General features: G+C 41.7%; 1 protein-coding gene across 1 annotated transcript; it reads right to left on the minus strand.

Annotated features, from left to right (window-relative positions):
- NAMPT (nicotinamide phosphoribosyltransferase) lies at positions 1 to 25,956 on the minus strand. Its single transcript, XM_083399853.1, has 11 exons — positions 25,448 to 25,956; positions 17,290 to 17,446; positions 14,687 to 14,790; positions 12,988 to 13,116; positions 11,099 to 11,257; positions 10,669 to 10,805; positions 8,171 to 8,396; positions 5,547 to 5,666; positions 3,798 to 3,938; positions 3,534 to 3,668; positions 1 to 2,644 (listed from the first exon to the last, which is right to left on the minus strand). Exons 1-11 carry the CDS (start codon positions 25,508 to 25,510, stop codon positions 2,531 to 2,533), a joined length of 1,485 nt encoding a protein of 494 aa, XP_083255979.1. The 5' UTR covers positions 25,511 to 25,956; the 3' UTR covers positions 1 to 2,530.
- Positions 25,957 to 26,262: the final 306 nt, after the last annotated feature.

A 26,262-nucleotide genomic window follows, 5' to 3' on the forward strand; every position in this document is an offset into this window, starting at 1 on the left:
TTTTACTACTGGAACTAAAACTTTATTTCCATGTTTATTACATTTGTCTTTAATGCAAAGTACATTTTGACTAAAACACAGGATTTAGGTGAAGAATACTTACTCGGCTAAGTAGGTTAAGAAGGAATGTAAAACTAGAGAAAATTCTGTTTACTTTTTGAATTTTGGCAAACAATAAATACATCTCAAATCTTCCAAGGTGGATTCTTTGCTATAAAAAGATTTCATATCAATTTCATAATCATTCCTCTGAGAAAAAAATAGTCATAAAAATAATTTCTTATGTTAAATACAGGTTACAAATAAATTAAACACAAAGCTTCCCAACTGCCGTTTTTAAAAACAAGTACTGCACTACAATGAAATGGGAGCTAAAGATCTGAGTCCATACGATCCTAATTGATAAAAGCAAACCCAAACACACTGCTTGCTTTTGCATGGAAGAATTAGGATATTTAAGGTTCAAGCTCTGTGAAGTTGTATCCAGCACCAAACTACTTCACGTTTCAGGTGTCAACCGTCTTAACACTAAATCCTTGATGGTAAGAGCCCAGGATTTTCCAACTAGGATAGGTGAGGAAACCTAGTGTTTTACAAAGAGGGGGGAAACCACATACCTGCCCCTCCCAGAAATAATTAGAAATCAAACACCCAGGGAACGCAGGGTGCATAGAAGAAAATGCCTCTCCATTGCCCTCAAGTATAAAAATATCAGTTGAGAGACTTGCCAGGTTTCTTGTACCACTTATCACACAGTTCTTTCCTTGGTACATTATGTGGAAGCTTAACCATGCTGACCTTTAACCAGTTTTTGAACTTTTTCAGCCCAAGACAAGCTACTTCAGTTATCAGGGTAAGGACATTTCTAGGAGTGAAACTCACTGTTCAGAGTGCTAACCAAACCACTATTTCTGATAGCAACAACGTAGAAAACCTTCTAACACAAAATAGATCGGGACTGTGGAATTAAATATGTTCCATAGCAGGAATATTAAAATATGGCTTTTCAAGCATTTCAAAAAGTATATTATCTTTGTTTTCTCCATTATGTTAGAGCTCTTCTGAACCATTTCCCAGATAATTGTTTAAACCCACTTATGCGCCACCCATACAGCGATCCGAGATTTTATCCCTCACCAGAGCTAACAAACCAAAATTATATTGCTTCCTCTAGAAAGGCTGACAAATCCATGTCTTCTACCAACCTGAAGTATGGCTGTACACCTGAGAACTTGATACAGCATGCCAAGTCATTCGCCAACAGACTTGTTCTTTAGTAAGAAATTCAAAGCATGTGTAGAAAGTGAATCAAGTGCAGTCATGAAAAGAGTACCTTTCATCACCTTTAGTATTTAAAATAGTTAACCTCTGCATAGTATCCCCTATAGGGGAGGCTACCAATGTAAAAGGAGTTTGCTAGTATAATGTTTTATTAAAGTTGTTCAACAAAAAAAAAATAGTTAAGACGTCTATACAAGTCAACATCCAGTCTGACAAAAAGGCAAAATCAAAGACCAAAATACAAAAAGTAAAAAAGTGCACAACTAAGACCAGTATTCTGCTTTTAGGTTTGTCACAATATATGTAAAAATAAACCCCGAAGTGTAGTTACTTTAATACATCACTTCCCTACCTGTCAATATTTTAGATATAAATATATGTTCCGTAGCGGAAGGAAATCCCTTAGAAGTTCTGCTGCCAGATCTCCTTCATGCTTACTTGGAAATGATTTCAGATTCCAATATTCTTGGAATATTGAGGTGCATTTGGCAATCTTTGTTGCAGTAAGAAGTCCTTCCTCATTTGGCATTCCAGTTATATTGCCTACTGTCTAGCAAGTGTTTATGTGTTTATATATTCTCACAGCACCTCAGCAAGAACAGGAGGTTTCGCTGACCAGTAGCTACAATGAACAGCAAAGTCCCTTTCTCTGTGGGTTTTGAGGGAGCTATCCTGATTAAAACTTCCAAATAGTACAGTTGTCACAACAAAACTTAAGGCCATGTTTTATTTGCTGATCAATGGACACAAAGGCAATGTATTCCCCCACCCCAAAATATTTCCTTGAAAGTCTGTGCTCATAAAAATCATGAAAAGTTGGAAAGACATTATAATTGTAACTTTTAAATATATTTTACACAATCTTGTTTGTACAAAAATACAAGGTAAATATAAACATAAAGCAATGATACTTTTATGCAGATCTGTTTTGTGGCATGTTGCTATATATATATATATTTATATGTATAAAAAGTCTCAGTTGTGTCTCATTAATGAGGAGCTCAATACCAGATTGAATACCAAAGGACTCCTAGAAGCACATATTTTACACTGCAAGTGTTTTCCCAACTCCATTTTTTTCTCTAAAGGCTGGCAAAAATAAAGGAAAAGAAGAGAGAGGGCAGTGATGTCCATAAACCAACAAATAATTTGGCTATAATGTGGCAAACAGAAACACACAGATCTGTACAAGAAATCATTAGCTATGCAGTACACAGTTGTTACACAAATACAAACATGGAATGAAACTTTAGTGAGATGCCTCTGTCAGTTCACTACTCTTCAGCTTGGCATTTTTTCTTACTTCATCAAACGAGTAGGACTTCGTTACTATTCCATTCTTAAACACTGTATGAAGGAGATCCTGCAAACAGACACCATTTTCTCTTAGTTTCAATAATAAAACAGTATTTGGCCTGTCTATGTCAAGGAGTCTGCTTTGGCTATGAAGACCCTCACTCAAGAGCGACACAGCTCATCATTCCAAACTCAGACACATATAAGCCAGGCTTTGACTGGGAGGAATTTGAAGTCCCCCAGAGACAGGCAGGGAACATAGATTTTATTCTCTATATCTGTCTTTCAGACTGTTGCTTTTCTACCTACTTGTTTTTAAAGTTGGTTGATTTTATCTGTATTTTAATGAATATTTTGTATTTATGTAAACCACTTGGAATGTTGGTGTTGTTGTTAAGCAGTATATAAATCTGTTTGAATAAATGAAGAAAACACCTTACCTCTTTTAGCAGCTAACTGTGCCTAGGGCTTGAGAGTGGACAATTGTATGGACAATTAGCCCCTAAATGAACATTAATGTCTAACAGATTCTATTTCAAACTGGGCTCCTCAAACCTGGCAAAGTGTGCTTGCTTCAGCAGCACATAAACTCAAAACCTGGCGAAGCCACAGCTTTAACTGAGTTTATTAATTTACGTATCATGGCAATTATGATTTAAGTTAAAACCCATATTAAAATAGAACCAAGGGCTGATTCACACACTTGTATGTCTTATCCCTTTACGGCTCTGTTAAAAACGCGAACTATTGCAATTGAAAATGATTGCCCTGGGATAGGCATTGGTTAATACTCAGGTTCTTCCTGGTGCTGATTGGTTCACACATTCAAGTAATCACCTGATGCTACAATTAAAGAACATCAACTGTATTCAGCATGCTATAAAAATTAGTTAAGTCCACAGATGGGTCTATGCATGACTAACTTTTGATATCACCCTACATCAAGGCATACATACCTGCCCATATTCTTCAAGGTCTCCCTTGCCTTCTTCTAGCGTAACGAAGTCTCCATCAGGAGTCCTGTGTAAAGACAACCTGCCTTTCTTTGACCTTTTGTTGGGATCAGCTACAGGGTCTTTAAACACGTTTACCTAAAATTTGGAATAAAAAGATGCTATGAGTAAAAGATCATCCCTCCTCCAAAATTAGCACATTCACACTGAAGAATGAAATCAAGGCGCTTTTTTTCCTAATGTAAAATCTACATTTAAAGAACATACCCCAAGGCCGTTGGTTACCACATAACTGCATTTGAAGGAACAATTCAAGAGATCCCTAGTTATTTTCTGCAGTAAAGCTCCACCAGACCCAAATGAAATATTTTCAATGCTCCATTTATTTTGTTTCATTCCTTCCACCATCTGATAAGAAAGCAATAAAATAAAATTAAGAGGTGCACAAATAAGACATTTTTCCTATTAAGCATTTACCATGGTGTTTTTTTACAGACTAGTGTATATTATGGGAACAGGAACTTTAGACTATATGAGGCTCAATGATACTTCGCAAACCCTCTGAAAATATTTCATGTTGTTACAGCAAACTGCTGCCAACAAATACCGTAATATGCATAAAAGTGCAATTAATTATCTTTGGGGGAAACAACTGCACTGGTAGGTAGGCATATTTTAAACACAAAGATACTGACTTTACAGCAACATGTGAGGATAAAAACACCATTTATTTTTCCAGCTGAAAGGCAAACACTTGGACTTCACGTCCTCCCTTCCGCTGAGGTTTGCTCACATGTTATTTCAGTTCAAGGTTAGATGGTGCTTTTGTATGTCAAGTGACAACTAGCAATGTTCATGCACTACAGCTGTTACTAATCTATTGAACCACAGAAACACACAAATGAGTGAGCAATTGATTTCTGTGGTTTAATGGTCCAAGAAATGCCTTTGAAAGCACAGATCAGCTCCTGCTCTATTTACACCTTCATAACTCTTTTCGCTCCCCAATTTCCCACACCCTATTTCATCTTCCTGTCTATACTGGGTACCACTGTTAGAAGAGCCCCAGAGAAACTTCCAGGAGAATTGCCTGACCAGGTGCGCTCTCTTCTCACCTTCCAAAGGCTCTTCTACACCAGATAATCTGCATCTTTGGTGTCTTCCCTCCTTAGGCTGGGGTGGGTCGCTATCGAGTGTTATCCTGAGATTAGGCAGCTCTCAGCTGTTTCAAGACATCTTCTTTCAAGGTAGTGTCTTTCACAGCACTGGATAGCCTTCAGTCTGAATACAGCTTTCAAAGGCTAGATGCAGCCAGTTAACAGCCGGCCAGATTTCTGCTTTCAATGGGATCCCTTGGCAGGGCAGGGATATTTTTGGCATCGCATTAGCTGTGACATACAATCCTACATCTCAGGGACGCGGGTGGCGCTGTGGGTTAAAGCCTCAGCGCCTAGGGCTTGCCGATCAAGAGGTTGGCGGTTCGAATCCCTGCGGCGGGGTGCGCTCCCGTTGTTCGGTCCCAGCACCTGCCAACCTAGCAGTTCAAAAGCACTCTCGGGTGCAAGTAGATAAATAGGGACCGCTTACTAGCGGGAAGGTAAACGGCTTTTCCGTGTGCGGCTCTGGCTCGCCAGAGCAGCGATGTCACGCTGGCCACGTGACCCGGAAGTGTCTTCGGACAGCGCTGGCCCTTGGCCTCTTTGAGTGAGATGGGCGCACAACCCTAGAGTCTGTCAAGACTGGCCCGTACGGGCAGGGGTACCTTTACCTTTACAATCCTACATCATAGAGTTGGAAGGGACCTGAGGGTCATCTAGTCCAACCCCCTGGTATCCTGGGTGGGCTCAGGCTAGCAACCATCTAGTCAGGCACACTGACCCATTTGGGAATGATATGAACGAAAACGTGAACAAAAACAAAGTTGTTAATCATTTCCCCCCTCTGAACATCTTATTTAATTGCTGTGTCAGAGAAGACACTGAAGAAGCAATCTACATATTAATAAAAAAGGCGCACCTCTTGTAATGTGTTGATATCTACACCATCTCCTTGAATAATTCTTAAGTAAGGGGGCAACACTTTATAGCCTTTTTCATTTTCTGTAATAGGGAACTTCCTTCCTAGAATCTCCAAAACCTGCAGAAAGCCAAATTGAACAATTAAGTCCATTACTCCATTGAATAAGCCAGTTAAGTCATACAAATATGTGTGCCTTGAGTCAAAATTTTATGCTTCAAGAAGGTGAACATAAAGGAATTCAGCCACTGTATTGAGGCCTACAACTCCCAAGGCTCAATCCCTGATATCTCTAGGTAGGGCTAGGAATATTCCATGTCAAGAAACCCGCTGCCATTCAGTGTGTGGAGAACACTGAACGAGATAGACCAATGCAAACGACTTGGTATAGGGAGGCCAGACTGTGATATTCTTAAAAGTAAACTAAGTTTGCGAGGCTGGATTTTTAGTACAGTCGTACCTTGTAAGTTGAACAGAATCCATTCCGGAAGTCTGTTTGACTTCAAAAACATTAGCGGCTTCTGATTGGCTGCAGGAAGCTCCTGCAGCCAATCGGAAGCTGCATAAGCCACGTCGGACATTCAGGTTCCAAAGAACATTCACAAACCGGAACACTCACTTCCAGGTTTGCTGCGTTCGAGAGCCAAAACGTTCAACTCCCAAGGCGTTTGGGATCCAAGGTACAACTGTAGAAAGCTTCCAAAAAGCGGTAGTCCTATTTACTTAGGATTAAGCCTTAACTACTTGTGTCTCTTGGCTGGAAAGTTAGTTGAAAATTTGTTATAGTAAGAAGTGTTCAAGTCTTCTTTACCTTCTGCATGGCTGCCTGCTAAAGTCACTAGCTCATCTGAAGCCTTAATCTGAGACTTACGGCTCTATTTAATTACAAAATTGTTTGTGCCTACTCAGGTCTTTCCTCAGGTCTCAGTAATGCCTTAAAATTGTACAGTATTCCGCCACTGGAACCTGTGCCAATTTAAATAAACCAGATATATTTGTATTTGTTTTTGTAGATAGCAGCAGCTGAAACATTTGTCATTGTTTATCAAGCACTCCATTGTGCTGGTAAACTGAAATCATTAACTTTTATTGGCAACGCAGAGGCACTATACAGTGTTGTTTTAAATTTCTGAAAGCCAAAGCTGGAATCCCCAAGTTTCAGAAACTAGTCTGGAAGTCACCATTCTAAACTATTATCCTGGAAATAGTGATGTCACCCCCACCCCAAAATGCTGTTGTAATTATAATTGAGATGTGTTCTATGCAAAAGAACAAACTGATAGCTTAGAACTGCTTCACTTAAATAATATGCTATCCTGCTACCATCCATGATGGTTGGGAAAGGAACGGTTAGGACAATCAATTTACAGGCAGCTATATGTAAGAATGGAAAGACTCAGTGGTCAAAACACCTACTAGTCAAAACATATGTATTGCAAACAGTTTAGTTTTATGGGATTTTGATTTTATGGGGTTATGAATTTCTTTTTAAAAAATTGCATAGCTAACAAAGAGAAAATTAAAAGGATTAAACAAATATAATACATACATGTCATTAAGGATACACTAATAAATCAAAACACAAGTTAATACAATATATATTATTATAACATGTTCAAATAGTTATCCACACAAAACTGGTGTGAAATATGGCCAGGGCAGTGAGGTCCTCTGTTCACTACATGACACACCAGTATTATCTTTACGTGCCCTTAGCAACCGTAAGGGCTTGTGAAATCCACTTTCCGCACAGCCAAGTGCAAAGCCAAATGCCCATTAGGTCACTGGTTCCCATGCATGGCCTGAATTGTCTTTCATTGGTGGCCTCATTCCTATGTCATGATCTGTATGACTTATTGGGACCATGCAAATATGCTTGCACTCACTGCGCTCCTTCGCAGTCCTTTTCTTTTTAGTCCTTTTAGCACAGAAAAGGCTTGAGCTATCATTACAGGCTGTGTTTAAGGAAGAAAAGCCCTTAACCATGGTCCCAGGTTCAGAAGACACGCAAAGCCTAATCTTGACTTGGCCACTACACTGTGCTAAAAGCACTGGGAAGGAACAAAGGCAGGCATAGGCAAACTCAGCCCTCCAGATGTTTTGAGACTACAACTCCCATCATCTCTGACCAATGGTCCTGTTAGCTAGGGATGATGGGAGTTGTAGCCCCAAAACATCTGGAGGGCCAAGTTTGCCTATGCCTGAACATAGAAGCCAAGTTTGCCTATGCCTGAACACAGAAGCCAACGTAGTATGCATGGTCCCAAGCATAATTTTGCTTACCATAATGTGTGAACCAGGTCACTTTATGAATTTCAGGTTAACTATATGAGATGTTTAGGTCTTTCTATAGAAACTTAATATATGCCAGACACCAGTTTAATAAACGTCAGCATAGCTCATGAATATGTTTAGATACAGAAACTGAACAGATCCAACAAAAATTATCTGTATGCATAGCTAGTGAAGTCCACATAGATATTTCTAAGTAATTTTAGATAAACGATATTGTCAATCATACAATTTTGTAACAGAGTAGAAATGGCATTAGACTAAAAGAAAAGGTGTTTCCCAAATAACTTCATTAAGTAAGTTTAAAAACTGAAGATTTTTTAAAGAATTACCTTTAGCACAGTGTCAAGAGGATTTCCTGAATCTGGCCTAATAATCAGTGGCGCTTCTGCACTTCTTGATTCAATTAAATGCCTTAAATCTTCACCCCATATCTTTTCACAAGCATTGTAAATGTCGTAACTGTCACTGACCACAGATACAGGCACTGAAGAAAACTGTGTCACAATGTGTTCAAAAGCATCTTTTTCGTGGTCTTTCCCCCAAGCTGTTATAGTACTGGAAGAACAGAAGAGATTTACTCATTTGATATTTAGTTGCCACGTTATGTTTTCCTTTTAGCATGCAGCAGACAACTCTAATCTATGCTAATACAAATGCAACCATTCCTTATCTTCACACTACTTTTTAACCAACCGACAGTACAGGTTTCAATCAGTGATGCTTTCTGGAGCACTACAGAGTTTATTCATGTTCTGCTTTCATTCATGTGGAACCATTTTTGCTGCCTAATTAAGCCCAATATCTTAACTGCTTCTTAGAAGTTCTTGGTTACTCCCAGGTTTGGCGGGCAGGTATCAAGATAGCAGTAACAATGCTCACCCTGATCAACTGTATGCACACAAGCGAACATAGGGTACCAGCAGAATGTCAGACTACAGTCGTACCTCGGCAGTCAAACAGAATCTGTTCTGTAAGTCCGTTCGACTTCTGAAACGCTTGGAAACCAAAATGTGGCTTCCAATTGTGCAGGGGCATCAGAGACATTAGCGGAAGCTGCACTGGATGTTTGGCTTCCCCAAAAAAGTTCAAAATTTGGGACTCGAAATCTGGTTTTCAATCATTCAGGAGCTGGAACGTTCAACTCCCCCAAGGCGTTCGGGAGCCGAGGGATGACTGTAATTGCTGGGACATTAAATCTGCACTTAATCCCATGTGTGTAATCAGATTTCTCAGGAAGTGAGATCTTATGTATACTAAATGTCAGGGAACTGCCATCGGAGCAGGAGGCGGTGAGGGGGCTCCCGGACGATGGTGGAGAGGGTCCTAGTAGGAGGAGGGATAGCCCATCCGCTGGGGAAGGTAATCAGCGTAACACCAGTGGAGAAGGGGAGGAGATAGAGGAATCGGAGAGGTGGCTCCAGGACTCTTCGCAGGAGACCAGCGGAGAGGGCACAAGTGCTCCTTTGCCCACACCCATCTTGCGCAGAAAGCTTTCGCGCAGGCAACGGGGGAGAAGACTGGGCGTCAAGCAGCTTTTATGTTGGAAGCGGTTTAAGAAACGCCCACTGACGGATTCTGCCAGCGACTGAGGCAGCCACGGAACAGAGGCTGTCCTGTCAGAAAGGGTTCAACCATGCAAGCTAGCCATGAGTAAAGGCAACTTACGCACAAGCAATCTCTAGAACCATTACACTAAAGAACCATCTTATACAAAAACAGTTCCAAGGTCTACCAAGTATCTCTTAGACAGCTGAGTAGCAAAGAAAGTACCCAAATCTTTAACATTCTAAAGACAGTGTAAGTAAGAAACAGAATATAAAAATCAAACTATATTCTTGCCAAAAGGTACTAAGGACTGTGTGTAGTAGAAAGGCACCGGAATTTACCACTGACTTCAGCAGCTCACCTCAGCATGATTTTTAGGACAGTTATGTACCTGATCATAGCAAGTTATCAACTTTATGGTATATTATTCCCCACGCTGCATTTCACCCATACACATTGAACAAACTTTGCAGTGTTGTCTTATGCCACCTAAATGTAGTAACTTGGCAAGACCACCAAAAAGAATAAGAAAGATTGAATATGGGTTGAAACCGAAGTGCAAGTATCAAATACTGAGGCACCCTGGTTTTTTCCAGCGCGACTTTTCTTTGAACGTTGTATGCAAGTTATTCAATCTGTTCATACTGACCTATGAAACGTGGTTATTAATGGGTTAAACAGCACTTAGAATTTGGGGGGGGGGGAATTGGGTTACGCAGCACTGACTCATTTTGCTGTGCTATACATACTCAAACTTTCTGCTCTGGAACACTCCAAAAACCCAAGCTTTTTATATTGTAGTGGAAGCATTTGACAGCGATGGAAAAATTCGACATGCTGACAAAAGAGGTACTCAGTTTCTAATTAACTAAATATCAAATATCAATAATTAAATAATTATTCTAATAGTTATTGCTCAGATCACAAAAATATGGCAAGAACAAGCTGTAAAAATATGTTACATATTAAAGTTGCTGAATCAAACTTCTATCTTCCTGGGACCTGGTAACTAACTATTCAGGCAAGAATTTACTGACTAATTAAATAATGTAAAATCAGAGTCAAAAAGAAAATTGAATGCTACATATAAAACAAGCAGAATCAACAGCTATAATTGCTTGTCTGTAATTATCAACTTGTTAATGAACTGTTTTGTGCTTCCTTTTTTTTAAAAAAAAACAAAAAAACAGGATACGTGGTCCTCAAAGATGCCGTAGGACCAGACCTTCAGCTAATCTACACTTTGATTTCCACATACAATGCATCAAAGAAATACAGATACCTGTGTTCTGCAGCTGGTACTGAATAGCCTGGCACAGGGTCTTTCGTTCCATAGTACTTCTTAATTAAACCAATTCCTGCTACTGTGTCAGTTCCTTTAAAGTTCACTAAATGTGCAGAGGCTCCTATTCCTGCAGTCTGAGAATAAGACACAATTATGAATTACAGGCATGCAAAACCAAAATGGCAGTTCCTAGAAGATTCCATTTCAGAGCAGAGAACTCCACATTAATAAGTACTCTCTTCATTTGGTCTTAATATATGCGGGACAATGTAAATAAGATATGAAGCGCCAGACTTATTGACTATTACTGAAGAATTTAAGGCTGCAAGAAGAAATACACATTATACAGTGTAAGTTTATGGATTCCAATTTTAGAAAGAAAAAAAGATAATATGTAATTTCAATACATTTTTTAAAATAGCATTACCTCTTGCGAAGAGACTCCTCTGTAACCGAAATCATGTAGCTTGTACTCCAGACCTTCTAAACTGCCTGAGGTTTCTAGCAGATATTTTGCTAAGATTTTCTTTTGTTCTCTGGAGTTTGTGGCCACTGTGATGGGATACCATGACTGAACAAGAATTGTCTATAAAGATGAAAAATGTTTCATGCGTAAGTGTGAAGATACCCACTCCTAGATACAATAGGGAAAATGAACCTTTCCACTAAATGGAAACTACAATACACAATCAAATTAGATATGGCAGGTAGTTTTCATATATGCACAAAAGTAATTCAGGTTTCTCTTGGTCGCTTTCAAAGTTTAGAAATTCTCTTGAAGTATTAAAGGTTTTCAAACCCATACAAAGACATTTAAGAAGTAATTACAGAAATACAAATATTTCATCTGTGGAGAAATAAGCACGACTGGGCTTAATTTTCACTGAGTTTGGGAGGGGGAAAGGATGGCATAATATGGTGGTTGTGATAGGAGCCTAGTAAGTCATGGAAAACTCAAGGCTCTATTTCTACAATGTACTTTATGTGGGGCTCACCCTTGTATCTGGTCTGGATGCCATAATCCCTTCACCATACCAGCACATCCACAGGAGCCCTGCCCAGTTGCTATGCCAACCCTGATGATCCCAGACAGAAGACAATCAAGATCACAAAGAACTTGCATATGGGAATGGATTCAGCACAGACTGGAACAAAGGACAATGATCAGATCTTCCCTCAGGGGGCAGGAAACTGAGACTAGCTTTTGTCTTCAGAAAATGACTCATGGGGAGGGTTAGAAGGGAACCAGCCAGGTGACAGGACACTCAGGTTACCACCACAACTCCTCCCTCAACCCCTCCTTTCTGTAATGTATGCATGATGTTTCTGGGGGTGGGCTTGACCTAGAGGATGGGAATTTCAAAAGTTTTTATAAGGTCTTGCACACCATTTTCTATGTCTTTCCTCTCTCCTGCGAGTGAGGGGAACACCCTGCTGCAACAGTTCAATAAAGGCCAAGCCTACAGGCTGCTGATTTGCTCCAATTTACTCTGGTTGGTGTCTTTACTTTTTGTCCAAGGGAGCCCTTGGATTTTTCTGGTAACACTGGCAATTCCACTTCAAATGCTGAGGTCTTCTGGTGGGGCATTTTTGGTGCTCCCCATGACCCTGAGGTTCATCTGGCCTTTATAAGGAACTGGCCTTTAGCGTGGCATCTCCTGCCCTGTGAAACTCCTTGCCATAGAGGTTCAGCAGGAATCATCCCTGCTTGCTTTCAGACATCTTCTGAAAACTTTTATTTATACAGGCCTTCCAAACCTGATTTCCTTTGCCAACCAGCTTTTACAGATGTGCTTGATATAGTTTTAGCATAAGTGTGCTTTAGCATAAAGAGATGGGGGGAAATAGTGACACTCTTAAAGAACCAGTTGCCCTTTGGGGACAGAAGGGAGAGGTGGAACCATGCACACAACTTGACAAGAGGTCTGTCCACAGCACAGGCTCTCTTCTGCATAAAAGATGCCTTGGCACCACTTTATACCAAACAGGGCACACATGGCTTCAATCTTAAAACTCATAACCCTAGGAAACTTGATTAATCAGCTTGTGGGCCAATCAGTAAGAAATACAAGCCGCCTTACATACATCTGGGAAAAAGAGACCCATGCAAAGGAATAAGCCAATGCCTTTTGAGTGTAGTCTAAAAGCACATGGAACGCAGTACAATTAGCACAACTTGTATTTAATTATGTGTTTCCTCATATCAAAGGGCAGACTGACGATAGATTCAAATATATATGATCAGGGCATGTTGAAAATAAAGCAAATTAACTAGAAAGTTATCATCAATCACAGAGATATTTTTTCATTAATTACCTCGATCCAGTTTGTGAGCCAGTAACAGTCTGGATCGGTGTTTTCAACAGTGAAGAGAACATTCCCCCTGGGAACGACACTGCCCTCAGGAACAGCCTTGACTTCTATGGGAAGACAACCTTCGTACTTCTGTAAACAGATACAATAATTATTAGGAAAGGGTGTTGAAGACTTTTTCATTGGGTGAAAAATAGGCTTTGTATCCATGAGTATTTTTTTATTTGACAGTATGTTCCTTTAAATGGGGATTAATCAAAGTACAAAGCTACACAACTTTCAAATTTGATTCAAAAAACACTACATTTTCTTCTTTCAGTTACAATGCTTATACCATATTTTTTGCTCTATAAGACGCACCAGACCACAAGACGCACTTAGTTTTTGGAGGAGGAAAACAAGAAAAAAAAATATTCTGAATCTCAGAAGCCAGAACAGCAAGAGGGATCGCTGCACAGTGAAAGCCGCAATCCCTCTTGCTGTTTTGGCTTCTGGGATAGCTGCGCAACCTGCATTCGCTCCATAAGACACACACACATTTTCCCTTTCTTTTTAGGAGGGAAAAAGTGAGTCTTATAGAGCAAAAAATACAGTAATTGATTTAACTTAAATTTAGCAAAGCTTAGCTCACATGCAGAACCTGTGCATGAGTCACAGTGCCTCTTTAAAAGCAAGTGATTTCACAAGGGAATTTAAGGCTGTACCTTCAAACTGTGGGGTGAGCTTCCTTAGAAGGGCACCAACAAATTGCTGGTGTATCAACATGTTGCCCAGTTTCAACTCAATTTAAATTAATATAATATTGTAAAAAACAACTGGTTTTTCTATACTATCAGTCAAAAGGAATAGAACAAGATTATAATGCTCTTTCCAAATGTGTCAGTTTTCAATTCTATATGGATTCCTCCCCCCCCCCAAAAAAAAACCCCACGCCCAATTCCCACATATTTTTGTGTGCAGTAACAACTCCCAGTAAAGGATAGGCATTGCTTTGCTCTATGAACTATTAAAAAACCCAAAACCCACAAAAACCAATACCAACAAAGTACCGTATTTTACGCTCTATAGGACCCACTTTTTCCCTCCTAAAAAGCAAGGGAAAATTTGTGTGCGCCCAATGGAGCGAATGCAGGGGGGGAGGCAGGCGGGAAAAGCCCCCAAGAGCCGCACACAAGCTCCGTCACTCTTGCGGGCTTTTCCCCAGGAGGGGGAAGGGACTGACTGGCCGCATCAGTCCCTTCTCCCACCTCATAGAAAAGCCCACAGGAGCCACGCACCCTTTAAAGAGCGCGCGGCTTCTATGGCCTTTTGCGAGAGGTGAGGGAATTCCCCCACCTCCCAGAAAAGCCAGGAGAAGCCGCGCGCTCTTTAAAGGGGTTGTGCGGCTTCTGCAGGCTTTTGCGAGAGGTGAGGGAATCCCCCCACCTCCCAGAAAAGCCAGGAGAAGCCGTGCAGCCCTTTTAAAGAGTGTGCGGCTTCTGCCGGTTTTGCAGGAGGTGGGGGAATCATATTTTTTTTCCTTGGTTTCCCCCTCTGAAAACTAGGTGCGCCCTATGGTCAGGTGCGCCCTATGGAGCGAAAAATACGGTAGCTATGCTATTCCTATCAAACTGAAGAAGCTAAGCATCTGTCAGCAGATAATATTAGGCAGTTTAGTGTGTTTGTGTCTTCACATTTGAAGTGTTCATTATTATTTTTTTACCTCAAGGATGTAGTTCCACCCAGTTTCGTTGAAGACATCATCCTGAAAATGTTCCTTGTATACCTCTTTGGCTTCCTGGATTTTCTCTTTGGTTACCACTTTGCCTATGGTGAAAATTTTTAAAAGATGTATAACAATTTCAAAAAAAAATAATACTGAATCATAAGAATATGTTCTAAAAGTTGGTTGGGCATTGCCATTTATTGTTTTATGGAAGTCCTGAAGGGAAACAAACTAGCCAAACTATGCAAAAATTGTGATTTCTTGGCCACGGCTAGTGCCGTTCTCTCTAGGACCATACAGGCTTGTGGTCCTATACCACTTACCTGAATGCAACCCTATTAAATCAATGGAGCAGGTCTGAGTAGACATGCAAAGGGTTGCATTGTTGGGCTGCTGCTGGGAGAAGACCTGATGAAATTGGTAGGATATATGTCCAAGTAAACGTGCCAGAGATTGGGCTGGGTGCATCCAGATTGTAAACACTACTTACTCAACAACAGATTCCATTGCTTAAAGTGCAATTTAATTTCAAATGAATGATTTACAATTAGGGCATAGAGTAAATCAAATAGCCAGTTAATGTGCCAGCAAAAATAGCATGCTTATCTCGACCCATTGGCCGTAATCAGATGAGTCTGACAGCGATTTCATGTACTCGAATGAAAGTTGCAGTTGTCACATAGCAAATCTTAGATTACCATTACAATCCATGGCAAACAGAAAGCTTTTCCTTCAGATTGGGTCTCTGGACACTACGCTGATCAATATAAATCAAGAAAATGACGACCTGGTTGCATGCCAATGACAAAATGATGACCCTAACCCAGGTTATAGAGATATATATTATCATCGCTGTACTTGCAGAAGCTGATATGATAAACCAGACAGCTCCACATGTAAATAATAATAATAATAATAATAATAATAATAATTTATTTATACCCCATCCATCTGGCTTGGTTTCCCCAGCCACTCTGGGCGACTTCCAGCAGTATATTAAAAACACAGTAAAAGATCAAACATTAAAAACTTCCCTAAACAGGGCTGCCTTCAGATGTCTTCTAAAAGTCAGATAGTTGTTCTTTGACATCTGGTGGGAGGGCATTTCACAGGGTGGGTGCCACTACCGAGAAGGCCTTCTGCCTGGTTCCCTGTAACTTCACTTCTCGCAGTGAGGGAACCGCCAGAAGTCCCTCAGAGCTTGACCTCAGTGACCGGGCAGAACGATGGGGATGGAGACGCTTCTTCATCTATACTGGGCTGAGGCCACTTAGGGCTTTAAAAGTCAGCACCAGCACTTTGAATTGTGCCTGGGAACTAATGTAGGTCCTTCAGGAATGGTGTTATCTGGTCTCAGCGGCCACTCCCAGTCACCAGTCTAGCTGGTGTAAAGTATTGGAAGAATTATTACATTATGGAAGAATGTAAAGTACTTCCATAAAATGCTTTTCCAAGTTACACTATCATATTTGGGGATAATTTTTAAAATTAGATTCTGTGCAAAGATTGTGTATGCCACTTTCTTACCAAACCTATAAATAAAAACAGTAAATTGAAGAAATTGCAGCATTTACTGAGGCCATACGTTTCAGCTTATAAGGCCAAAGGCCATCTCTCTTAAATAAAACGTCTTTGCCTGCTGCTGAAAGGTCAGCAGAGAATGAGCATTTGATTTTATCAACATTTTTTAATAAATATGTTGTAGAGTCATAGAATTGCACAGTTGGAAAGGACCTTGTCCAACCCCCAGCCATGTAGGAATCTCAACTAAAGGATCCACGACACATGGCCATCCAACCTCTGCTTAAAAACCTCCAAGGAAACAGAGTTCACACCCTTCTGAGAGAGAGGCTTCCACAGTCTAACAGCTCTTACTCTCAGAAAGTTCTTCCTGGCCCCTGAGGGGTGGCGAAAACAACAATAGGATCCAATGACCACATCCTTTAAAGCCCTATAAGGCCTAGGACCCTCGTACCTACGGGACCGCCTCTCCTGGTTACAGTCTTCAAATAAAAACATATTGAAGGTCCCAGGCCACAGAGAAGTTAGGCTGGCCTCAACTAGAGCCAGGGCTTTTTCGGCCGTGGCTCCGATCTGGTGGAACACTCTGTCACAAGAGACCAGGGCCCTGCGAGACTTGACATCTTTCCGCAGGGCCTGCAAGACAGAACTGTTCCACCAGGCCTTTGGCCAGGGCACAGCCTGACTCCCTCCCCCGGCAATCTTCGCAGAGCTCTGGCCCAATGGTTGCCAGTGGCTTGAATTAATTAATTTTATAATTGAATGATTTTAGAGTGTTGTTTGTGCTGTACTTTTGTACTGTTTTATTGTTGTTAGCCGCCCTGAGCCCGGCTTCGGCTGGGGAGGGCGGGATATAAATAAAATTTATTATTTATTATTATTATTATCCAGTCGCCCACCCCGACTTAAGTCTTAAATTAAGTCAACCATTAGAGTATCAAACAATATTACCGTTTGATAGTTATTTTATCATGAATGAAGACATCTTCATAGCTGCTCCTGCTTAAAGGATCCACGAAAAAAGTTGTGAAGTTAAAGAATGGATAAGTAATTTTATTTAAAATTCCAACATGAAATACCTTTTAAGTATTTATTAAGAATGTACTGCAACCCGTAAAAAACCGTTTCCTCATATTTCACCTTCCTGAATTTAGAGTTTTCTGTCTTCTTTTCACGACATTCGAAGTAGGAATAAACTTTGCTTGTATTGGGTGGATATTGTTTATAATGTGTCACCTAAAATGAGAAAAACTTGGGTAAGGAAACATTTCACCACATACAAAATGGTTATCCAAACAAGCTTTGACAGTGCCATATACATTGTAGTGAGGATCACTTTCACCCTTCCTCCTCCAGCTCAGCCTGGCAAGCTTGAAGTAGTTCAGCTTTTCCAGGATTTGGAAAACAAGGAGCAGTTTAGCCCTCTGCTTCTCTTGTAGCATATCGAACAGACGATTTCCAACCAGACATCCCTTTGTCTGTCCAGTTTTCAGCTGGCCAAGCAAAAATGTCCATTACTATATTACCTATGGGGTTCGTTTTCTACCTTGCTTATCTAACAACTTTTCCATAACTGAGAAGTGAAACTGACCAGAATTCTGAACAAATGTGAAAAGTGACATGTTTGGTTAATTTTTGCTTAGGGGCTCCAGTGTCAAACCTAGTATAGGAGCCTGACTTTAGAGGTGTCAGTGATCTGCAATGTCTGTGATCTGCAGTATTTTTGCTATCCATATTAGAAGTTTTCCTTCAAGCCCAAACCAAATGTTTGCTTGCAACCAGTAATTCTGGTGGAACATCCGTATGATCTCAACACCCACCACCATGTGCAGTTGCGTGATTTTTACTTGCACAGCAATTATAAAGTGCTTTGTCTTGTCTATAAACAAGCTCTTTTTAAACTTCACCTGTCAATCATGTGCTTCCTGGGGAAATTGCACAGCTACACATAAGAACTCCAGGGGAAGAAAGATTAACCAAATTTTATTGTCCACATTAGTGACACCACAGGTAATGAATGACATGGTCCAGAATATTTTCCCCCTCAATTGCAACAATGTTATAAGTGGTTATAAAATTACGGGAAGCTTAAGAAAAAACAAGAGCTTTGATTGATACTTTAATCAACACAGTTTTCAATAAATGACTCTGCTAACGTTCTACTGAAACTAAAACAAATCTATAATAAGACATGAAAATGGGATAATTTTACACATAGAACATCATTTTGATGGACCTCTTCTGAGAAAGATTTCCCAGCTTACTTTAAAATATGTACTTCTGACATTTTCAAGATAAAAGCATTTTATTTTTCCCTTACCTGCAAACTAAAGCTGTAGATTAAAAGATTTTTAAAAGTCAAATTTCCTTTCCACCATTTATGCTTTTTTTATTTTTTTGCATTTCTTTCAGGTTGGGAAATGAATTAGACTGGTCAGTTTCACTCTCTGTTTCTGACACACCAGCACAATGCTGTAATATTTGGGTTTCCAACACTGCAAGGGAATGTTTGATAATGGTAAAAAAAAATTAATATAGTGAAAATATTTTCAGTCAGATTTTTTAATTCTAAAAATCCTAAATTTGAATTACTGGTGTATTACAGTGTGTAAACAACTTCAGAATTTTAGAGTTAATTTAAGCAAACCACTCTAAAGAGTTTGATTTAGCCCTACAAGCAGGACACCAATTTATTAAACAAACAAAATGGGGAATTATTTTGTTCCGTCATCTCCAAAGGTAGCATTTTCTACAACAATTGGTTGTAGAATTTTCTACAACAATTTCTACAACAACTGGTCCACAGCTAACACCAGCAACCTTTCTCTGAAATAACAGATCAGAAGGTTTGTTGGAATGCTATTAAAAGTTTTAAGAATTCCACAAGGTCTGGAATTTTTTGTTTAGTGCCATATTTGAAGATTCAATGTCACATCCAGGTCTTACTCTAAGGAATATGCCTAAACTGAAAACACTTGATAAGAACGCTCTTTCACTACATTCTGTGGTTCACATATCACATTAAATCATGGCGCTGCTTACATGTTCCTCACACATCCCATAGACCATGGTGCTACTCAAAAGTAACCACTCCTGCTGCCTTCACACCTTGAACAAAGCATCTTGTTGAATCATCTGAACCCAGGCTCAGTGTATGTTTCTGTCAAATAAACCACAGAGTAGTGAGCCAGGTCCAAACTGGTTTGACACCCATGTACGTTTGCAGAGAAACAAACTATGAGCCTGGGTATGGACTACCAAAGCCAGACTCTGCTTTGTTTCATAAGCAGCACAGAGGCGGCAGGAGCTGAGGACTAACATGGGAGGTTTGGAGCACCTTCCTTTGAATGTATGGTTTAGTGTGATGCTCGAACCAAGCCTATCTTTGCTTGAAAAACCGAATGTCCACACACTACAGCATAGATGTTTTCTGGATAGCAAACAGTATCTTTTTGGATTTAGTTTTCTGATCCGGGAGCTACTATGTTCACTTTTAAAGCTTTCATCCTAAACTTACTTGAACTATGTAAAGTGATATGGAACCTATCAGGACTAAAAACATATGAATATTTTTAAAAGCTTTCCAAAACTCTGCAACAACTCTGATTAAACACTTTTTCAGGCAGGACTATGTACGCCTGAACATTGTTCTCTGAACTAGACAGCATTCCAGTTGCAGAATCTAGACAGGTGCAAAAACAGACAGGAACTCAGCAAATTAAAGCCTGGATGCCTAGTAAAATTAGCTCCATATCAAGGGAGTTTCATTGAATGTGAATAGAAGTATTTTTCAGTCTGGAATGTGATGCCAAATAATGAGCACTTATGCAGCTTATATTAAAAGCTTCATGGCACTGATCATTATGCAATACTACGAATGGTTAAAACAGGTTATAATCAAGAACGAGGTGGGTAGTAAAATACATATATTTCATATATATCTATATTTCAAGGATCAGGGGTGATGAAATGTCTTTTCAGTGTACATCACAAACTATACAATTAAGGTGACAGTCACAGACAATTCCACTGCTTAGAGCCTGCCACAGAAGGTAATGAGGCTATCTGAACTGTTTCCATTCTAGCTGGTTGTTTTAAGAACTGTAACTTTCAGAACTTTTTCATGAGCTTACTTTTTCTCTCTTCCCTCCCCAACCGCTTTCCCTTGTATGTCACATCTTTCAGACTGTCATTTTGAAGGCAGATACTATCTTCCTACTGATGTTTGTAAGCCACTCTGGAACCCTTCTTAGCAAAAGGTTGGGGTAAACATGCTTCAAATAACTAATAAATGTGATGGTCTATGACAGCGAGTTGGTTCAACCCAAACTACAAAATTTTATAAATCTGGGAAATTAAGGTCATCTGTAATCAGGTAATGTGTTTAGTTTAGTGTCTTATATTTCCTGTGAATCCCAATCACTTATTTGCATCAACAAAGTCTCCATATTAAAAGGAAAAGCATTCTAATCAGATGAGCAAGATGTCTCACAAATGCTCTTCCAAGGGAACACAGCGCCAAACTTTGTGTTCTTATCCACCCAACACTTATGTGGCTTCCCTTCCAAAGTATTTTAAAGGTCCAGCTAGTGGAGAACATGGCAGCTTCTCTGTTCAACTGGGAAAAGGCACCGTGAATATAACGCCTGCTTTGTGTTAACCACAATGGCAACCAGTCAGTTTTCTGGCAAAATGCAAGTGTTTTAACCCACAGCTAAAGACTTTGCAGTCTTCCCACCCATTAAAATGGAAGTCCTGCTCTGAGTGCTAATGACTTGTGAAAGGAGCAGGGCCTTCACAGTGGCTGGTCTGGTTTTGCAGCAATCTCTTGTTAAAGGAGTTCAACCAACATCCTTGCTTGACTTTCAGTGATGAACTTAACATGTTTGCTTAAGTTTTCTGTAGGAATTTAAAAGACTGCCAGTGTGGTATAGTGGTTAAAATGTAGGACTAGAACCTGGAAGACCAGGATTCAAATTCCCACTTGGCCATAAAGTGCGCTGGGTGACACTGGGCCAGCCTTATCACTCTCAGCCTAGCCTATCTGATCTCAACTACCTCACCAGGTTAAAGGAAGAGGGAGAGAACCATGTACACCATCATCTTGAGCTCTTGGGGGAAAAGGTGGAATGTAAATGTAATAAATAATAAACTTGGATAAGCTTACTTTTAAATTTTAAGCAGCTCCAAGAACATCTATAAAGTGTTCTTTATAGATCTTCTTCAGATCCCTCTAAAACATTTATCACCTCATATTAGCTGCATGTTGCCTTCCCAGTGTAAAAATTTAGACTGTAAGGTCCATAGGGCAACCATTTGTTTGGGGGTTTTTTGTTTAAGGCACACCGACATTAATTTTTAATTGTCCCTATATACTGGTACACGTACCCAGGTTAAAATGCCAATTGCCTCTATTTTGCCTTTCAGGCAGCTGTTTGAGGCACGTTTTTTAAAATGATCAGTACACATGCACTCTACAAGTTTCTTAGCCTCCATCCAAAGGTCTGTACAAATGAAATGTCTTTGGTGATAAATCTTCACTAGTGCATATACACAGAAATTCTCTAATTTGCATGTCTATGCCATTTTCACATTTCTTCATTCATAAGCTCACACCATTTCCACATTCTACATTTAGACAAATGTGCATGAAAATTCATGTTAAATAGCTATTTAAATACACATGTTCAAATGTGTTATCTTCAAATAGATTTCTAAACCAATTTTCTATTAAAAAGAGCATTTTTTGTGCTGAAAACTTTGACAGAAACATTCAGAAAGTGCAAACGCTGGTGGATAACTAAGTTCCAGTCAGCTGTGCGGGTGCAGATCAGGTCACCTCAGATCAGAATTCAAAATTCCCTAAGCATCTGCACACACACACACACACACCGTGATGGTACTGCTTCCCTTCCATCCTTGATTCATAACTATCTCCCTGTCTAGATAGTAGAGGCTGACGAATCTGTCTGAACTGCAATTAGGTCTGCTATAAATAAAATCAGTGGGACGCGGGTGGCGCTGTGGGTTAAACCACAGAGCCTAGGTCAGAAGGTCAGCGGTTCGAATCCCCGCGACGGGGTGAGCTCCCGTTGCTCAGTCCCTGCTCCTGCCCACCTAGCAGTTCGAAAGCACATCAAAGTGCAAGTAGATAAATAGGTACCGCTCTGGCAGGAAGGTAAACGGCGTTTCCGTGTGCTGCTCTGGTTCGCCAGAGGCGGCTTAGTCATGCTGGCCACATGACCCGGAAGCTGTACGCCGGCTCCCTCGGTCAATAAAGCGAGATGAGCGCCACAACCCCAGAGTCTGTCGCTACTGGACCTAATGGCCAGGGGTCCCTTTACCTTTACCTAAATAAAATCAGATCACTTGTGGGGTTCAGCATTCCTCTGTAATAAGCATACAGTCAGGTTACTAGCACACTTGCTTCAAAAGCAAATGTTGGACAAGATATTGGACAATGTTGGACGAGTACATCAAGGCAATACACAGCAAGTGGAAAAAACCTTCAGCAATACAGTGCTACCTTGGGTTACATACGCTTCAGGTTACAGACTCCGCTAACCCAGAAATATTACCTCGGGTTAAGAACTTTGCTTCAGGATGAGAACAGAAATCGCACAGCAGCGGGCCGGCGGCAGTGGGAGGCCCCATTAGCTAAAGTGGTGCTTCAGATTAAGAACCATTTCAGGTTAAGAACGCACCTCTGGAATGAATTAGGTACTTAACCCGAGGTACCACTGTATTTCTCCAATAGCCCCCAGCAACCAAGAATTCCATGCAGGCAAGTGATCAGGCTGGTGGAGGTTGGAGGGATCTGTCCATCACTCCTTCAGCAATTCACTTGGGAGTGGGCTTTTTTTACTGGCAGTCTGTGTTTTTATGCTGGTTACTGGTGAAAGGCTCTCCTTCCTTCAGGGTCAGCATGGAAAGAAGGCTACTAGACTCTTAGCAGTAACCAGTGTAGGGCTTTGTACAATGCTATTGAAGATTGCTAAGGCAGGGATTACAGGGGTACTGTAAGTAAACAAGACTAGTCCATTCAAATCTAGTCTTCACTCTGAATTCACTAGAGGCCCACAGGCATCTAGCTGCCTCTCTCTTTTGAGTCCAGCTGCAATCTGGGGGCCTAGAAATACTGACTTACCTTATAGGGTTGCTGGTAAGGATTACAGCTAAATACAGATGAAGTGCTTTGAACGCTTGAAAGCACGATTTAAACAACCTTTGCTATTTGATACTATAGTAGCATAAGGCTCTCTCTGAATTGCTTTCATTTACTGTTAAATGACAAAGTCTCTTGGGCAAAGATTAGGAGACTCCTTATACATAACAGAAGGATCTCTTTCACTGCTATTCCCGTAAAAGCTAGTCATTGTTTCTAGCAGGGCACAATCTAGCAATTAAGGCTGCAATCCTATACTCACTGACCTATGAGGTTGCACTTAACTCAATGTGGTTTAGTTCTGAGTAGACATGTAAAGGATTACATTGCAAATTACACTGATATCTGCCTGCAGCAGGTAAATCACTACAGCAAATCTGAATCAAATGCATCATTTGAAATTATAATTTTAAGCCAATTATTTCCATTTATCATTTATTTTAATTCCATAAATTGATCATAGTTTCCTGCAAGAAGAACTTTCCCCTGAAATCAATACGACTATTTTAATGCTTTTATCATCAGTAACAACTGTATGACTGGTTTAATGGTTTCAGTTTCACAATGCTCGATCTACCACCATATACAGTTCCAAGTTTTTAAAGACTGACAAATGTGTAACAGAATTAAACTTTGGGTAGTACTATCACTACTGTAATTATAATCCAACCATTTATGCACCAAAGGCAGGTCTTGCTAAGAAACAAATATATGTATGCTGAAGGATAGCTAAACCAGTAATGAGTCCAAACTGTGATTTAAAACCTTGCCGGAAGAGCTTAACTTCCTTATCTTTTCTCATTAACCTCCTCTTTTTTGTTTTTCTGCAACACTGTACTGTTGTTGTAACAGTTAGGAAATACCAAAAGTATAGGAAATACCAATAGTATAAGTGACGCTTTCAGAGCTGTTAAGTTCTGTACAGATGAGTAGCTAGAATCTATTATCTTGATAAAAAGCAAACAGCATGCTTACTTTGATCAGGTTCTTTCACACACAGAAACCTGGTACTTCTACTATCAGATAAGTGTTAAGTCAGTTTGCCTGCAAAGATTGCCTTTCCTCAGAAACACTCCCTTTCCTGCCACCAGAGAACTAAAATTAGCGCTTCCCACAGTCTAGTAAGTGAAGGAGGCAGGTGTTTCACTATCATTGCATTCCCCCTGCAAGAATTTGGAAGTGAGATGAAAGAGCCATGTGAGGTAGGAGTTACAGTGGGGAGCCATCTCCTCCATGCCACAGGTGTCACTTTCTATCTTGCCCCATTTTCGCTCTCTGCACTTGCCTATTACTAGAAGCTTCTCAGCACAAAGCATAAAGGTAGAAGGAGTAAAGCCACTGTCTCCTGCCCAACCTCCACCTATGTCAGCATGTGTGGATATGATAAACCTCTGGGCTCCATTTTTGGGCCAAGCCAGTAAGGATATGAGAGAGAGAGATGTTGCACTCCAAAAAAGCAAGAAGCTTCACTGTCGCTCGCTCTCTTCTCCATTAAAATTATATACCACTTAATACATTCAATGGGGTGGGCAGGTGGGAACAGCCCCCCCCCCCCCCCCCGCGCCGGACTCCAATGTCCAGACCAAGCCATCAGAGCTGACAATTGTGCCCTCAAGAAACAAAACAAACAGCCCCTTGCAGGCGAGCTACCAAGCCAAGTGTACAAAGGACCGCAAGCTTCAGCCTGCGCTTTGCATTGCATAAACCAAGGCGAGCCCGAGGAAAGAGCGCGCGCAGGAGAGAAGGGCAAAGGCCAAGCGGGGCGGCTTTCCCACCCCCTCACAGCCTCCTGCATGTGGGCATGGTCTGCGAGCCGCCCCACACGTAGCTCCGGCGCCCCCCCCCCTCGCCATGAGGGCAGCCCCAGCCCCGTCCTGGCCCGGTGCCTGGCCTGGCGAGGGCGGGGTGCGAGGCAGGAACACGAAACAGAAAGGAACCTGGAAGGAGGGGGGGGGGAGAAGCCCAAGGCAGCGGGGGGAGCCCAGCCAGCCTCCCTCCCGAAGGGGCCACAGGGGAGACCCTCGCCCGCCCGGCCTCCCCCTCCCGCCCCAGACCCTCCTCTCTCCCCCAACCTTGTAGGAGTCGGTGGCCAGGAGAATGTTGAACTCCTCGGCTCCCCCCGCCGCACTTTCCATGTTGCTCGGGGCCTGAGGACGGAGAAGCACGACGACCCCGCGAGCCGCTGAATGGGGAAGGAGCACGCACGCAGAACAGGGGCTTCGACGCGAGGCAGGCAGGCTGACTGCCACTGGCTGACTGAATCTCTCTCTCTGCCCGCTGCCAAGCGCCTCAGGGGGCAGCCGGGCGGCGGGGCGGGGCCACGACGTCACGGAGGGCCGAGGGACCGCCCCGCCGCCGCCATCCCCGCCCTGGATTGGACGCCGTCCCCAGAGTGGCGGGAGGGACGGTACAGATAAAGAGCTGTGAGGTCACCGCGGCGAGGAGGAGGCGGGGCTTTTCGGCGTCTCCGTCAATTGGTTCCGCAACCTCGGCAGCGGAGGGCGCGTGGGGTTGGTGGAGCGCCGGAGACGTCGCGCGACGAGCAGCGCGCGCGCGCGTTCTCCCCTCGTCCTCCTCTGGAGTCAGGAATTGACGTCACAGGGGCTCGCGCTCCGCTTTGCGTCCCTCCGATTGGGCGGCGCGGTGGGCTTAGCGGGCGAAGGAGTGGAGGGAAGGAGGGCGGGCGTGAGGGCGCGCTCGACGCAGATGGCGAAGGTTGCGGGAGACGAGAGAGAGAGAAAAAAGGAGCTACGCGCATGCGCGGCAAGCGGCCGCCTGGGCTACGCTTTCGATTCTCCTCAGCTCACGGGCGGAATTTGCTGAGGCGTCTGAGGGGAATGGAAAGCGAACCTGGAGCGCGAAGGGACATTCCTCCCCTCCGCACCCT

The sequence above is a fragment of the Podarcis tiliguerta genome, assembly GCF_965153285.1.
Source record: "Podarcis tiliguerta genome assembly, chromosome: 10".
In the NCBI taxonomy this organism is placed as follows: domain Eukaryota; kingdom Metazoa; phylum Chordata; class Lepidosauria; order Squamata; family Lacertidae; genus Podarcis; species Podarcis tiliguerta.